Raw genomic sequence first — 13585 nt, 5'->3', positions numbered from 1 at the left:
TGTTGTATGTTTAGAATTGTGTAATAGCTTACTATTATTAGAGCTAAGCTCATAACTAAGCAAGTACATAAGAAAATGAATATAATAAACCCCTTGTTATACGCCATTAAGGTATTGGCCTTTGTCCTCAACAACACATCCTTACACTCAAGGATCTTTAAGTCCTCTCCAAGTTTCAATCTTCTTGGCTCCAGTCTCCATTTGGATTGGTTACTGAACCAAGGTATAGAAAATCCTTAACAATTTTGCATTTCTTTAACTTAATTTCATGTAATGTCGCAGTGTACATCAACTAGCCCTTTAATGTTAACTTTTGTAAACACATTTTGCAGTATCAGCAATCAAACACTGTCCTGCTAATATGGAAATTAAGTATGCTGATTATGTAGCACCTCAAGACTCTGATTTTGGCTCTAGATAGAGACAGCTTGAACTTAGTAAGGATTTCACTATCAGAAGAGCTCTGATAATGACACTGTCTACACAGCTCCAATTGAATAGTCCTACATTCTTCCAACCTCTTTGCTTAAGTAACTTTGCCTGCTCATAAACTGTCCACCAAATCTTATTATCTGTTCAAAGTAGGCCTCTGTAAGGAGACTGGGCACCTTTTGAGTTGCCATGGATAGGCCTTTTAACATTTTGAGGACTGATTATAATTCTGGTCTATCTGGTATGACATCTCAGTGACTACTGCATCTGGGAAAGGCTTCTTAGCCAATAACCAAATTGCAATGAAGTTATGGAATATTCTTTAAAAATCTCAGTCTGCGGAAGGAAGACATTATATGAAAGTCTGTACCCAAGGAACACTTTGTAGAGACTTCAAAAATAAGATATATTTGGGCAGTCAGAATTATGAGCAAAACTTGTGAGAAAAAGAGACCACAAAAAAGATACAAGTGGGCAATGAGTATGCGTTTAAATTTTTCAGTGAATTTTTGGTGCATAACTCTAGTGGTCCTTTACAAGAAATATGTATTGCAGAAGGCGAGCTTCAGTCAGCAGTCTCTTGTTTTCTGCTCATCTTTCCTTCCACTTCAGCAGATTCAAAACATCCTTGGGAACAGAACATTTCTATTTTAAACACACACCAGAAGCATTTTGCAATGAAGAGATTAAGCCATGCACACTAAATACTTAATGAGACTTCTGAAAGCTGTATTAAACTTGATCTCCAGGTCATTTATGACCTCAGCAGATGGTGATTCTTGTAGCTGAACTGAAAGATACAGAACTTCAAACACTCACTAGCATAAAAATACAGATGTTTATACTGTATGGTACAACACATCTGATAAAAATGCACTTGAGCCACACAGAATAAATATGCTTACATTAACCTTTCAAGACTAATATCTTAAACTATCATGTACATTTCTATTGCCTTTTCTAAATCTGGAAACCAGACAGATTTTCATTATACTATTTTATTTTTCTAAAGCTTATTGTAAAATAATCTGAATATCTTAGATTGCTATATGTGACCAAGTCACATCCAATTTATGGTGACCTTTTGAATGAGCAATCTTCAAAATGTCCTGTCCTCCAGAGCCCTGCTCAGCTCTTGTAAACTCAAGGCCATAGCTCCTTGGGGAGTCAATCCATCTCATATTTTGGTTTTCCTCTTTTCCTCCTGCCCTCAACCCTTCCCAGCATTATTGTCTTTTCCAGAAAATCCTGCCTTCTCAAGACATGCCCAAAGTAGGACAGCTTCAGTTTCATTATTTTTTTTTCCTCCCGAGAGATAGTTCAGGCTTGACTTGTTCTAGGACCCACTTGTTCCTCTTTCTGGCAGTTCAGGGTATCTGCAAAGCTGTCCTCTAGCAACATATTTCAAACGAATCATTTTTCCCCTGTCAGCTTTCACACTCATATGTAGTGATTGGGAATACAGTATCTCAGATAGCCAAACACAAAATGTAGTACTGATAATGTTTCTACTTTGGAAGGAACGTTAAACATTCTGCTTCATTAAAAATAATCTATATCATGTAAGGTTACAAAAAGTCACTGGGTTGGGCAAATTGTAACTTTTATATGATGTTGGACTACAACTTCCATTAGTCCTGGCCAGTAGCAACCAAAGATGAGAGACCATGCCTTGCACTCCTTAATCCAGATACAATGCATACATGCAATTATACACACATACGTGGATGCCTTTGTACACAACAGCAATAGTGCTTCGCAAGATACCAATACAGACATATAAAACAACACTGTACAGTATTTCTAACCGACCGGCTTGAGAAGAAGACAGCACATTTCCCTTGTACGCCTTCCGCTGCGTCACGGGAACGCTGTGGTTTAGTAAGATACACGTAGCAGCTAAGAAGAGCTGTTTACAGTGCATTAAAAAGATGGATTGAATCAATGAAAGAAGCTACAACCTTTAATGTGCAAAACCTGGATAGGACTGTTAATAAAGGGATCTTCTGGATTTTTAAATTTGTATTGTAGGCATCCTTCAGTCTCAAGAAACTATGGTAACATGCTCTGAACAGCGTCTAGTGTGGCTGAGGAGGCCAATTCGAGAGTGACAATCCCTTCCACACTGAAGACAAATCCAATCTGTCCCTGTGCAGCTCCCTGGTTTTGCTGGTTTCCGGGCTGCCTCTTTGCTTCGGCCTATTTGTATTAATATACAGTACTCAAAAACGACAAAGGGGGGAAACTACAATTCCCAGCAACCTCCAGGGGTAAACATCCCGGCTGCGGCAGCCGACCGAGGCTATATAATCGTCCAAGACGGCGCGGGTTTCAGACTCTTGTCGGAGGCTTGCTGGGGGTAGGAGTGGGTTTTGTAGCTGCCTGTCGCTCCCGTTCCCTCGTCGAAGCTTGAAAAATTACCAGCTGGTGCTCTTTTTCTCTCTCTCAGGCTTCTCGCTTTCCCTTTTCTTTTCTCTCTCTCTCTCTTTTTTTGCCAATTCGATGAGGCCAAATGAAGTGGAGGCGCCTGCCTTGGCGGCGCGCTTGGAGGAGCTGAAGCGTCGGGCGGCCGAGTGCGTGGAGGCGTCGTCCGGGCGGCTGGGCGAGCTGAGCCGGGCGATCTGGAGCCGGCCGGAGCTGGCCTACGAGGAGCGGCAGGCGCACGACGCCCTGACGCGCTTCTTCGCCAGCCGGCCTTCCTCGCCCTCCTCCTCTTCCCCTTCCTCCCCCGGGGGGGCGCCTTGGTCGGTGCAGCCGAGCTACAAGCTGGAGACGGCTTTCCGGGCCGACTGGCAGTGGGACGGCGTGGCCGGAGCCGCCGCCGCCGCCGCTCCCCAGGCCGGCCAGCCCTCCTCCCCGCTGCCGCCGCCGCTGCGCCTGGGCTTCCTGTGCGAATACGACGCCCTGCCGGGCCTCGGTCACGCCTGTGGCCACAACCTGATCGCCGAGGTGGGCGCCGGCGCCGCGTTGGGCCTGAAGGGTGCCCTGGAGAGCCTCGGCCAGAGCCCCGCCGCCGCCGCCGGGCTCCCCCGCCCCGTCCCCGCCGTCAAGGTGAGGCCGGCTGAGGGGGAGAGACAGGGAGAGAGGATGGCGAAAGAGGGCTTCGGGAAGGAAGGAAGGAAGGCGGCCGGGCTGCTCCTCCTCCTCCTACCGCCGCCGCAGCCCCCTTTCGCTCCCCGCCCGCCTCGTTCCCCGCCCCGGTTCCCTTTCGCGCCTTTCCCTCTCCCTCAGGTTTTGTAAGCCGCTCCGGATGCCGGTGTAACGGGCCGTGCGTAATTTCCCCAAGTGCCGTGCAAATGCCCCTCACTAGATGGACGGCTTTCCCGGTCGCGGGTGCCCCCGTGGCTGCCTTTGGTGAGGCTTTTGACTGCTTGTAACCTTTGGGCTTTCAGGTGACGGTGTTGGGCACTCCTGCTGAAGAAGACGGAGGCGGCAAGATAGACTTAATTAAAGCGGGTGCTTTCGATGACTTGGATGTGGTCTTCATGGCTCATCCCTCCCAAGAAGATGCTGCTTATTTGCCTGATGTAGCAGAACATGAGTGAGTAAAATAAAACTGGAGGGCTTGTTGGTGTTTCCAGAGAGACCCTATCCATTTTGATACACTTTTAGGGAGTCAGGGGAGTTGCTGGTTATTTCAAATCTCTGTCACCTGGAATTTGTGTTTGGTGTTCTTTGTATCATACTGCCAGCCTAGAAGGGTATTTTAGAAAAACTGATTTTGTTTTGTTTTGCGTAAGATGATGTAAGAGTCTAAATTCACACATACCCCCGCCGCCCTTAGGTAACTATTATATAAGACTCCAGATTTTGCCTCAGGACTCCTCCCTTTGAGAAGAGAAAGACAGATAGCACTGAACTGGCATTGGGTTGGCAGCATAGTGGTGTTCTTGAGGCCCCAGTGCCTCAGGTCCACTACTACTGACCACTGAACAGTTGTTGGTGCAGCTTAGCAACTCTTTCCAAAACTGGGCATCTTCTCACTTAGTCTGTGCTGGGCAGTACAACAAGAAATACCTTCTCGTCCTCAGCGACTGTGCTTTCCACTTGTATGCCATGGCACACAGTCTGCTCCCATCAGAACAGCAGGAAAGTGAGCAGTGGTTGAAAGTAACAGTTGCCACTATTTCCATTCACTACTAGCTCTGGCAGATATAATGTTATGTGCTGGATATTTTGGGGGCGGGCATTGAATGCTTAGAAGAAGCAACAACCAGTCCTTGCAGACATCACTTGTCCCATACTTCCTGTTGGCAGAGGAGAAGGTGAGTAATCATGACTGCTGTTTCTTCCTCCTTGCTTGCATTCTGTGGTTAGTGTGCCAAGGCATATAGGTAAGCAGCAGCCTGTATTCCAAAATAACCTTGTTCTGCAGCATTCTGCCTATTAAAAGAGAAACTATACTTTGGCCTTTTCCAGACTCTGAACAGTAGGAAACAACAACAACAATAATAATCTTAGTAGTGCAGAGCTGGAAGGGACCCAGCGGCTCTTTGAGTCCAGCCCTTGTCAAGGAGGTAGAGTGGGTATTGAACTCCTAACTTCTGGCTCTGCAATCAGAGATCTGAATTACTGTGCTATCCAGCAGTGTGACTCATACTGTGCAACTCAGAAAAAGAGCTCATATGAGCGAGAGAACGGAACGGCTTCTCTTTGTATGGTCAGCTGTCTCTGCTACGTGACTTTTTGAGCACCAAAATAATGGAAGTTGGGCCTGGTACGCTCAGTCTTTCTCATGCATTGAGAACCCCCCAGAGTAGATCTTTGGTCTAGATGGATGGGATAGAAATCCAATAAATAAATAAATGCATTGCCCGAGAGAGAGAGAGAGAAATTGGGTGACTGTGCAGAGACAGCAGTGCCTTAGGGCTCAGTAGTTCCTGCCATGCTGCCCAAAGAGAGAAGATATACAGTGTTCCATTTCTACCTATTTGTTCACCTACTGTTTCTTTGAGCTGCACCAAGAGGAACGGACTGACTGGAGGCACTGAATTTGGGAGTCTTCAGAAGTTCCTCAAAATCTAGAACCTGCTTTGTATCTCAGTTTACATCCTGTAATGTGATTTTAATGCCATTATCCTCATCCCTTTCATTTCCAGGTTTTTGGGGTGGGTGGGAGATGGTTTGACTGACTGAATTTAGCCCCAGAGTCTCAAGCTGCTGATCCTATCTTTAGGTATTTACAATAAAACATGTACTGTAGGTAAAATAGCTATAAAATTAATATGATTATGCACGTATTCAAATAATTCTAAAGCTTTTAAAATCAGTTTGATAATTTAGAAAACTGCCAGCCTTTATTGGAGTACAAGTTCAGTTTACAAATACCTTTTTTATATACCTCAAATATTCTTTTGTCATGTTTTTAAAAGGTAACTCACAACCAGGAACACAGGAATTACCGTTGTGCATTATATCAGTGCACAGATCCTTTGAGTATACTTTTTGCACATACATGTCACTGCATGTCACAAAGCCTGCAACATTTGAAAATCAGCAACATATTGCAGATACTACAGTGACAGGCAGTCTTTACCAAGTTTGGTCTTTATAAGAGTTGTGAACGTTCAGAACAGATTACTTTTATTTGGCAAGAGTGGAAATTCATTGTTGTTTAGTTGTTTAGTAATGTCCAACTCTTTGTGACCCCATGGACCAGAGCACACCAGGCCCTCCTGTCTTCCACTGCCTCCCGGAGTTTGGTCAAATTCATGTTGGTGGCTTTGGTGACACTGTCCAACCATCTCATCCTCTGTCGTCCCCTTCTCCTCTTGCCCTTTCCCAACATCAGGGTCTTTTCCAGGGAGTTTCTCTTCTCATGAGGTGGCCAAAGAATACAGAGTGGAAATTACAAGGTTTTAATATCTGTATAGAGTTGCAGTAATGTAGGTGTAGCATTTATGAAGGCTGGTTTGTTTTCACTACCTAATGTTCACTACATCTATGAAGAATGAAACAAATTTCAGATCCCTTTTAAAATTACATGTTACTTTTTTAATAATCAGAATATTCTGTCCATTGTTAATGTTATCTGTTTACATGAAGAACAGATTGCAGTTGATGCAGATGTGTTGAAGGCACTAGCATAATTTAGAGTAAACCAAGATAAATCAAGAATTCTGGCTTACTTTTTTATCTGAACATAGCCATTTTCTTCAGTTCATTCTTGACTTAGCAATAGCAGTGGAAGTTGAGGAAAAGAAGAAAATGTACATCAATTTGTAGAAGAATTAGATGATCTAGGAATTGAATTATTACAATGCTTAATCTCAGATACTTTTTGTAGCATTAGTTTCCATGTGTCTGCATTTACCATTTTGAAATTGATTTCAATAACTGTCATTGTGGCCGATGAGAGATGCTGCTGTTGCTGCACAAGTTGTTTTGAATTTACAGTGTTGAAATGTTTCTTAGAAGTCCACTTCAGCTTTCCAAGAAGAAGCTTGATACCCTGACTTTTTATATCTGTGAAGGAACTTGATACCCTGACTTTTTGTATCTGTGAAGGCGCATTAACACATTTTTGAATGCAACATCAAATAAACACAATAAACCTGTAAAAACATTTAAATGACTACATTTCAAGGGAAGTATCAGATATACCAAATACATTATCAGATAACAGGACAGTCCAAAGAAAAAAAGAACAGACTATGCTTGGCATATAAAAGATAGTAAAGATAATTCAGTTCTTAAAAAATAGATCCTCTGATGTATAAATGTGGGATACTGTACTTCTGTATCCATGATTCAGAATGCCAGGAGATGGCCCGATATTACTGCACAATATCATACTCTCATTACCAGCAGGGAAAAAGGATGCCAAACTTTTCATAGCAAAAGGCCTGAATGTTGGTGAGATCCATGTCAGCAGTCACAGTGGTCTACAGCAATGGTCCCCTGGTCTACAGGATATCCTGTTGTGCTCACTACCATTTCTTCTAAACATTTTGATTATTTTGTAGCTCCAAGGAATAGAAACTTAAAGAACTTTTTGAAAAATGGCCCTGACAGTTGTTTGTGTATAGGCAAGAAGGGGGGGGAGTCAGGTTCTGGAATTTTCCCCTGCTTGGTGTAACTTTTTGAATAGTAGTGACTGCACAAGAGGGTATCCTGTAGACCAGGGGTCCCCGGCCTTGAGTAACCCGGGACTGCAACTTTTGAACTGCAGTTCCCAGAAGCCTTCACCAGCAGCTGTGCTGGCCAGGTTTTCTTGGTTAGCTATAGACCATCCTGACTGCTGACATGGGTGTGGTCAACATTCAGGCTGCCCTTTGGTATGTAAAAACGTTTGACATTCTTTTTCCTGCTGGTAGCATTAACATGATGTGCAGCAGTACAGTGGTGCCCCGCACAGCGAGGTTAATCCGTTCCGGATTAACCTTCGCTGTGGGAAACATCGCTGTGCAGGAGGGAAAAAGCCATAGAAACGCATTGAACTTTGTTCAATGCGTTCCTATGGCTTTCAAACTCACCGTTCAGTGAAGTTCCTCCATAGGCGGCAGCCATTTTCACGCCCTCCCCTCGCAGAATGAGGGCGCCAAAATGGCTGCCACCAGCTGTTCCGCGGGTCAAAAATGGCCGCCGGAACAGCCGAAAGGGGCCGGGGCGCAGCGTTTTCGCACCCTTGGTAAGCAAGGGGAGCCCGCGAAAACGCTGCCGGAAGCCCTGAAATGGTTGCAGCTTACCGACCTTCGCTCTGTGATTTTCGTCCATTGGGGCCATCGTTGTGCGATCGCTTTAGCGATCGCAAAAGCGTCACCGTAGAGCGAATTCATCACTCTACGGTGCGCTCGTTGTGCGAGGCACCACTGTATTGGGGTTTTGAATGGTACCTACAGAAATACTATAACCCACATTCATAAACAGAAGATATTTTGAAAAAGAACTGGATTTCCTGACTTTCTAAAATGGAAGTATACATAAACTACACACAGATTCTAACAGTTACAGTGGTGCCCCACTTGATGACGATAATCCATGCCGTTAAAATCGCTGTTAAGCGAAATCGTCAAGCGAAAGTAAAAAACCCATTGGAATGCATTAAAAACCGGTTAATGCATTCCAATGGGGGAAAATACCTGCTTGTTTTGCGAAGATCCTCCATAGGGGAAGCCATTTTCAATCGCTGTCTTCCAGAAATAGGTCCGGAAAACAGCGGGAGGCCATTTTGAAAACCGGACGATCAGCTGTAAAGATCGTAGTGAAGCAAAAAATCGGTTCCCGAAGCAGGGACCGAATCAACGTTAAGCGAAAAAACTGATAGAAACATTGTTTTGCGATCACAATAGTGATTGCAAAATAGTCATCATAAAGTGATTTCGTCGTCTAACGGGGTCGTCAAGCGGGGCACCTCTGTACTTCCATCCTGTAGAATTACCCAGTGTTAGAGGATCACGGAAAATAAACACATTATCTATAATATGGTTGATGGGGAAGAACAGAACCAAGAACACATGAGATGTGGCTGCAGTCACTTTGTGCCAAATATTTTGAAAGTCTGTCTAGGACTTAATGAAATAGTGAAGCAAAAGTGTGTATGAGTGCAACACATACAGCAGAGAAACATACACAGCTGCCATACTCACTCAACAGAATGCAGGTTAGAAAATTACCTCCCAGTTTTCAAAACCTAGCTCTACAAACATGTTGCCTGCATGTTTTCCCAAAGATGTTGCTTTGTCTTTTCCAGTAAAAGAGGAGAGACTGGGAGGTTGGACTTGATGGCTTTGGAGGCCCCTTCCAACTTCACTTTTCTATGATTCTGTAGTGATAAGTAAAATGGAAACTGACAGACTATAGACATGAAAAGTACCGCTAACATCGAGTACCATCCCCAGCCACAAAACAGGAAAGAATTAAGCTTGCAGCTTAAATGAGCGAGCTTTTGAATATTTGTTTTGTATTGCTTTTTAAATATTTTAAAATATTTCCAATAATTGTATTTTTTAAAAAAATCAAATACAGTGGTGCCTCGCATTACAATGTTAATTCGTTCCAGCAAAATCGCTGTAGAATGAAAACGTAATGTGAAAATAAAAAGCCCATTGAAACTCCTATGTGTTCCAATGGGCTGAAAACTCACCATCCAGCGAAGATCCTCCATAGGGCGGCCATTTTCGGTGCCTGTGCAGCGAGGAATCCGTCCCAGAAAACAGCAGGGAGCCATTTTGTTTTCCTGGCAGCCATTTTGAAACCGCCGATCAGCTGTTCTAAAAACATCGTTTTGCAAAAAATCGGTTCCCAAAGCAGGGAACCGATCATCGCAAAGCGAAAAACCCCATTCAGACCATTGTTTTGCGATCGCAATCATGATCGCAAAAAGATCGTAATGTGGTTTTGTCGTAATGCGGGGCAATTGTAAAGTGAGGCACCACTGTATTTTGGTTTCTCCGCTTTTACAACAAGACATTTACAAGCAGGATTCTGAGAGACCTGTTTAGGCAGGAAGGAGTTAAAAAGTTAGCCAAGAGTTAGTTAATTGAATCCTGATTGCTAGTCAAGAGTTCAGATTGCCCGAGAGGTGGAACTGATTTCCCCTTTGAAAACTTATGTGAAGAAACTGGTTGGTGTCAGAAATCCTGAGAAAATGTTTATAGACGGTACATGGCAAAATATCCCCCTTTCTGGAGGACTATTGCTCTATTACTTTTTTAAAAGCAAACTTCTTTTTTTTTTACTCTTTAAAGATTTTTTTTTCATTCTGTTTGTGTGACTTGTCTGTAAATATCACTCTCTCCAGACCTGTGAAAGTATACAATGTTTTATTTTTGTGAAGCTCCTGCTAGCTAGGCTGTAGCACAGGTGTGCAGTCTTTCTACAAAGTGGCTATTTTCCCTTTTGAAAGCCTTTTTTGGGGATCAATATTACAGCCTGGATTTTCCCCAAATAAAAAAAATAGGTGAAACCAACCATTCTCTTTCAAGATAAGCAAGATTGGTCTATGTATGTGATCTATTTTAAAAATCAGCACACCTTCAGGGTTACTTATTCCTAAATGCGGGGTGTGTGTGGTGGTGGTGGTTTTACTTTTAAAAAATCATAATTTGAAACCCCTTTGCCCAAACGTCCCCAAATCTGTCACACAGTAAGGACAGACTATCTGCTATAAGTGTGGTAGTCATTGTGCTGATCTGCAGTTCCATTTAAAATTTGCATTTGTGTGTGTGTGTCTCTGTGTGTGTTCGGGCCTCCATTTTAAGAATTTCCTTATAGAATGCTGATTTTCTATGCCAACATAAGATCATTGCTGCACTCTCAAACAGCAATACCGTATTTTTTTGCTCCATAAGACGCACCGGACCTCAAGACACACATAATTTTTAGAGGAGGAAAACAGGGAAAATATATTCTGAACCAAGTAGTGTAATAAAATATTTGATAAACTATAATAGAATAACATTTGAACCATGTAAAGTGAAAAGCAGTCAACAGTGGCATTAAGAACCATTACCACTGTCATTAACAAATGGAGAGACTTAAAGTTTTGTGTACTCTAGTTTATATACCATAAATTTGTGTACCATAAATGTAATTCAAGTACATATAGACCATTATCAGCCAGTGATAAGACCTATGCCACGCTACCTATATTTTACATTTCCTTTCATCCACCTCCTCCCCATGCTTATAGAAATGTCTCAACGACAGATGAGATTGTTGTGCAACTCTGCCTAGCTACAGCTCAAGCCTATATTAAGTTAGAAATGGTTTGTCTGATTTGGCACTCCATTGAGAGGTCCCTTTTAGTTGTGTGGAGAATAAATAGTGTTAAACTATTTAACAGCTGGTTTTCCTTATTTACTTTATGTTATGCAAAAGAACAGCAACACAAAGCTTAACCCATTCACCAGCAGTAGCACATGCTCAGCATAAGACCAAATCCCGGGTTTCTGACATTATTGAACATTTATAGCATGCAAGGCACAACAGGTTAGACCACACAAAGCCCAAAAAACTGAATACAAACCATAGTAGCTGAAATCAGGAAGCAGGTACTGTAATCCAGTTAGAAGTCACGAGGCACAGTTAGTTTCCTTGCTGCAACACCCTTTGGAAATACATTCTCTATTAGATGCCCATAACTAGTTGAAAAGTTTGCAAGTTGAATCCAGATTTCCTATAGAAATGCACTGAAAATTAATTAATGCATTTTTATTGGGGGGGGGGAGGTCAGAAACTTTAAAAAACTTAAAAGAAAGTCACTTACCAGGTACTGTAGACTGAGCCTTGCTCTTCACAGTGCCTTGGTAGACCCCAGAACAGTCAAAAAAGAGCCCCAAACAGCTAAAAGGCAGCCGGCAGACAGCAGCCATTTTGTGCTCTTCTCCACTCCTGCCTCCTCCTGTCTCCCCACCTAACAGCTGATCGGCGCTGGTCTGAAATGCTTCCCAGGCAAGCAGGTTTCAACTCAAACGAGCACCTTTTCACCCAAGCAGGGTTTAACCCAAAACAAGCAGATTTTAAAGAAAAACAAGCAGATTTTTAAGGTAAGCATGCACGTTTCTACACAAGCAGGTTTCAACTCAAACGGAGCACCTTTTCACCCAAGCACGGTTTAATCCAAAACAAGCAGCTTTTAATCTACATTTTACATTTTAAAATGACAATACCAGGCAGTCCCAGGTCTCTCTTCCAGCTCTCTAACTGCTTGGACTAGCCAAGGAAGCAGACAAGCAGCCTCTTCACTAACTGAAAGTTTGAATTTCCCCGCTGTCCCTGCCTTCCCCGGATATTAGGTATGCTAATATCTGTGCACTGGAGGATTGTGGGAGGAACATTCCAGCCCCTGATGGGGGTCCTGTGGGGCACCCCAAAACACATAGTAGGTCTCTCAGCCTCTTTCAGGACTGGGGCTGTGCAGCCCTGTTCTGATCAGGAGGTGCAGCCGGGGTGGTGGTGGTGTCACCATGCCTTTTGGGGGATAGGGCACAGAAAGGGGAAGAATTTTCAGGGGCCATTCCTACTTATACCTGGCAGGGGAGATACCATTATTGTAAAAGTGGTTTTCCCAGGGTAAGGCTCATCTATTGCACTTTGGATGTGCTGACCCCTATGATTTCCCCAAATGTGGGAAAATCAACTGCCTAAAAGGGGAACTGTGTTTGTGGTTTCTCCTGGTTTTTCTAGAATCACTCTTTTTTTTCCTTTTGGTCCTTGCCTATTCTCATTGCCTACTGCTATTGGCCTTGCTGGTTTTCCAGGTAGGCTGCAGGAAGCAGATCCTGGAAAGCCAGCAGTGCAGAATGGTGAGGTCCAAACAACACGCAGTCTCTGGTGCCAGTTCAGAGGCCTCCCAGCTTGGCAGTGGGAGGCTTCTGGGTGGTGGTGTCTGAACCCTTTTTTTACTGTATTTACTCCATAAGACACACATACTTTCTCCCCCACTATTGGGGGGGGAGTGCATCTTATGGAGCGAAAAATACAGTAATTCAGATGAAAGGTATACCTCAGTTTGGGTACCAGCACAGAAAATATTCTTTTCTGTAATGACAGAGCCTAAATTTGGAAGGCATCCAAAGAAGAGTTTTTAACAAAGATCTTAACAGTTGAGATGTCTTATTCTTGATGTTTATTAGCATTGTGCAAAACAAAATAAGAAAAAACGAATACATGGCCCTTCAGATGTTACTGGACAGCAGCTTCTTTCAGCCATAGTTAGTTTATCCTCGGTGAGAGATGATGGGAATGACAGTCCAGCACCATCTCTTAATCAGTTTTACTTTTCAGCTGAAATCTCTCAAAGTAGCTTGCATAAGACAGTTGCAAGCAATATAGTTTTTGTCTACAAGCTGCAGTATAAAAACAGGCATGGAGAGGAAAGGACAAAATTGTGCGCCAGTTCTTGCTAATGTTACTCTATTGTAGTGATAGAATGGATAAGCAGCACTGACTCACACAGCATGAAGCAAATCATATGGTACAAGAAATAGTATTCTCAGGTCTTTTGAACACAATACAGTGGTGCCTCGCTTAACGGTGTGAGGGTTCGTTGTGGTGGGCTGTCCTCTCTTCAATAAACGGATGAGGCATAGAAGGAATATCAAAAGGTGTCTTATTTATTTCAACATTAACATCAGCTGGTATGCCCCCCAAGAAGGGGTTTAGGGAAGTTTGCAGACCTTGGCTGGGTTTTAGGGGTGTCCATAAACTA

At 43.3% G+C, this 13585-nt stretch overlaps 1 protein-coding gene and 1 non-coding gene across 2 annotated transcripts in view; both read left to right on the top strand.

Moving 5' to 3' along the window:
• The first annotated feature begins 2934 nt into the window (after positions 1–2934).
• The window catches only part of LOC110081709 (xaa-Arg dipeptidase), a 30457-nt gene continuing 19806 nt past the window's right edge, over positions 2935–13585 (top strand). Inside the window, exons 1-2 of the mRNA XM_020799069.3 lie at positions 2935–3483; positions 3825–3973. Of these exons, the coding sequence (XP_020654728.3) occupies positions 2935–3483; positions 3825–3973 (698 nt within the window). The remainder of the gene's footprint in view (positions 3484–3824; positions 3974–13585) is intronic.
• On the top strand, positions 12395–12551 carry LOC140703413 (U1 spliceosomal RNA). The gene has a single exon (XR_012082822.1). It is a non-coding gene; the product is annotated as a U1 spliceosomal RNA (small nuclear RNA).

Source organism: Pogona vitticeps, chromosome 1 (assembly GCF_051106095.1).
Source record: "Pogona vitticeps strain Pit_001003342236 chromosome 1, PviZW2.1, whole genome shotgun sequence".
In the NCBI taxonomy this organism is placed as follows: Eukaryota; Metazoa; Chordata; class Lepidosauria; order Squamata; family Agamidae; genus Pogona; species Pogona vitticeps.
This window is presented reverse-complemented; position numbering and strand designations above follow the sequence as displayed.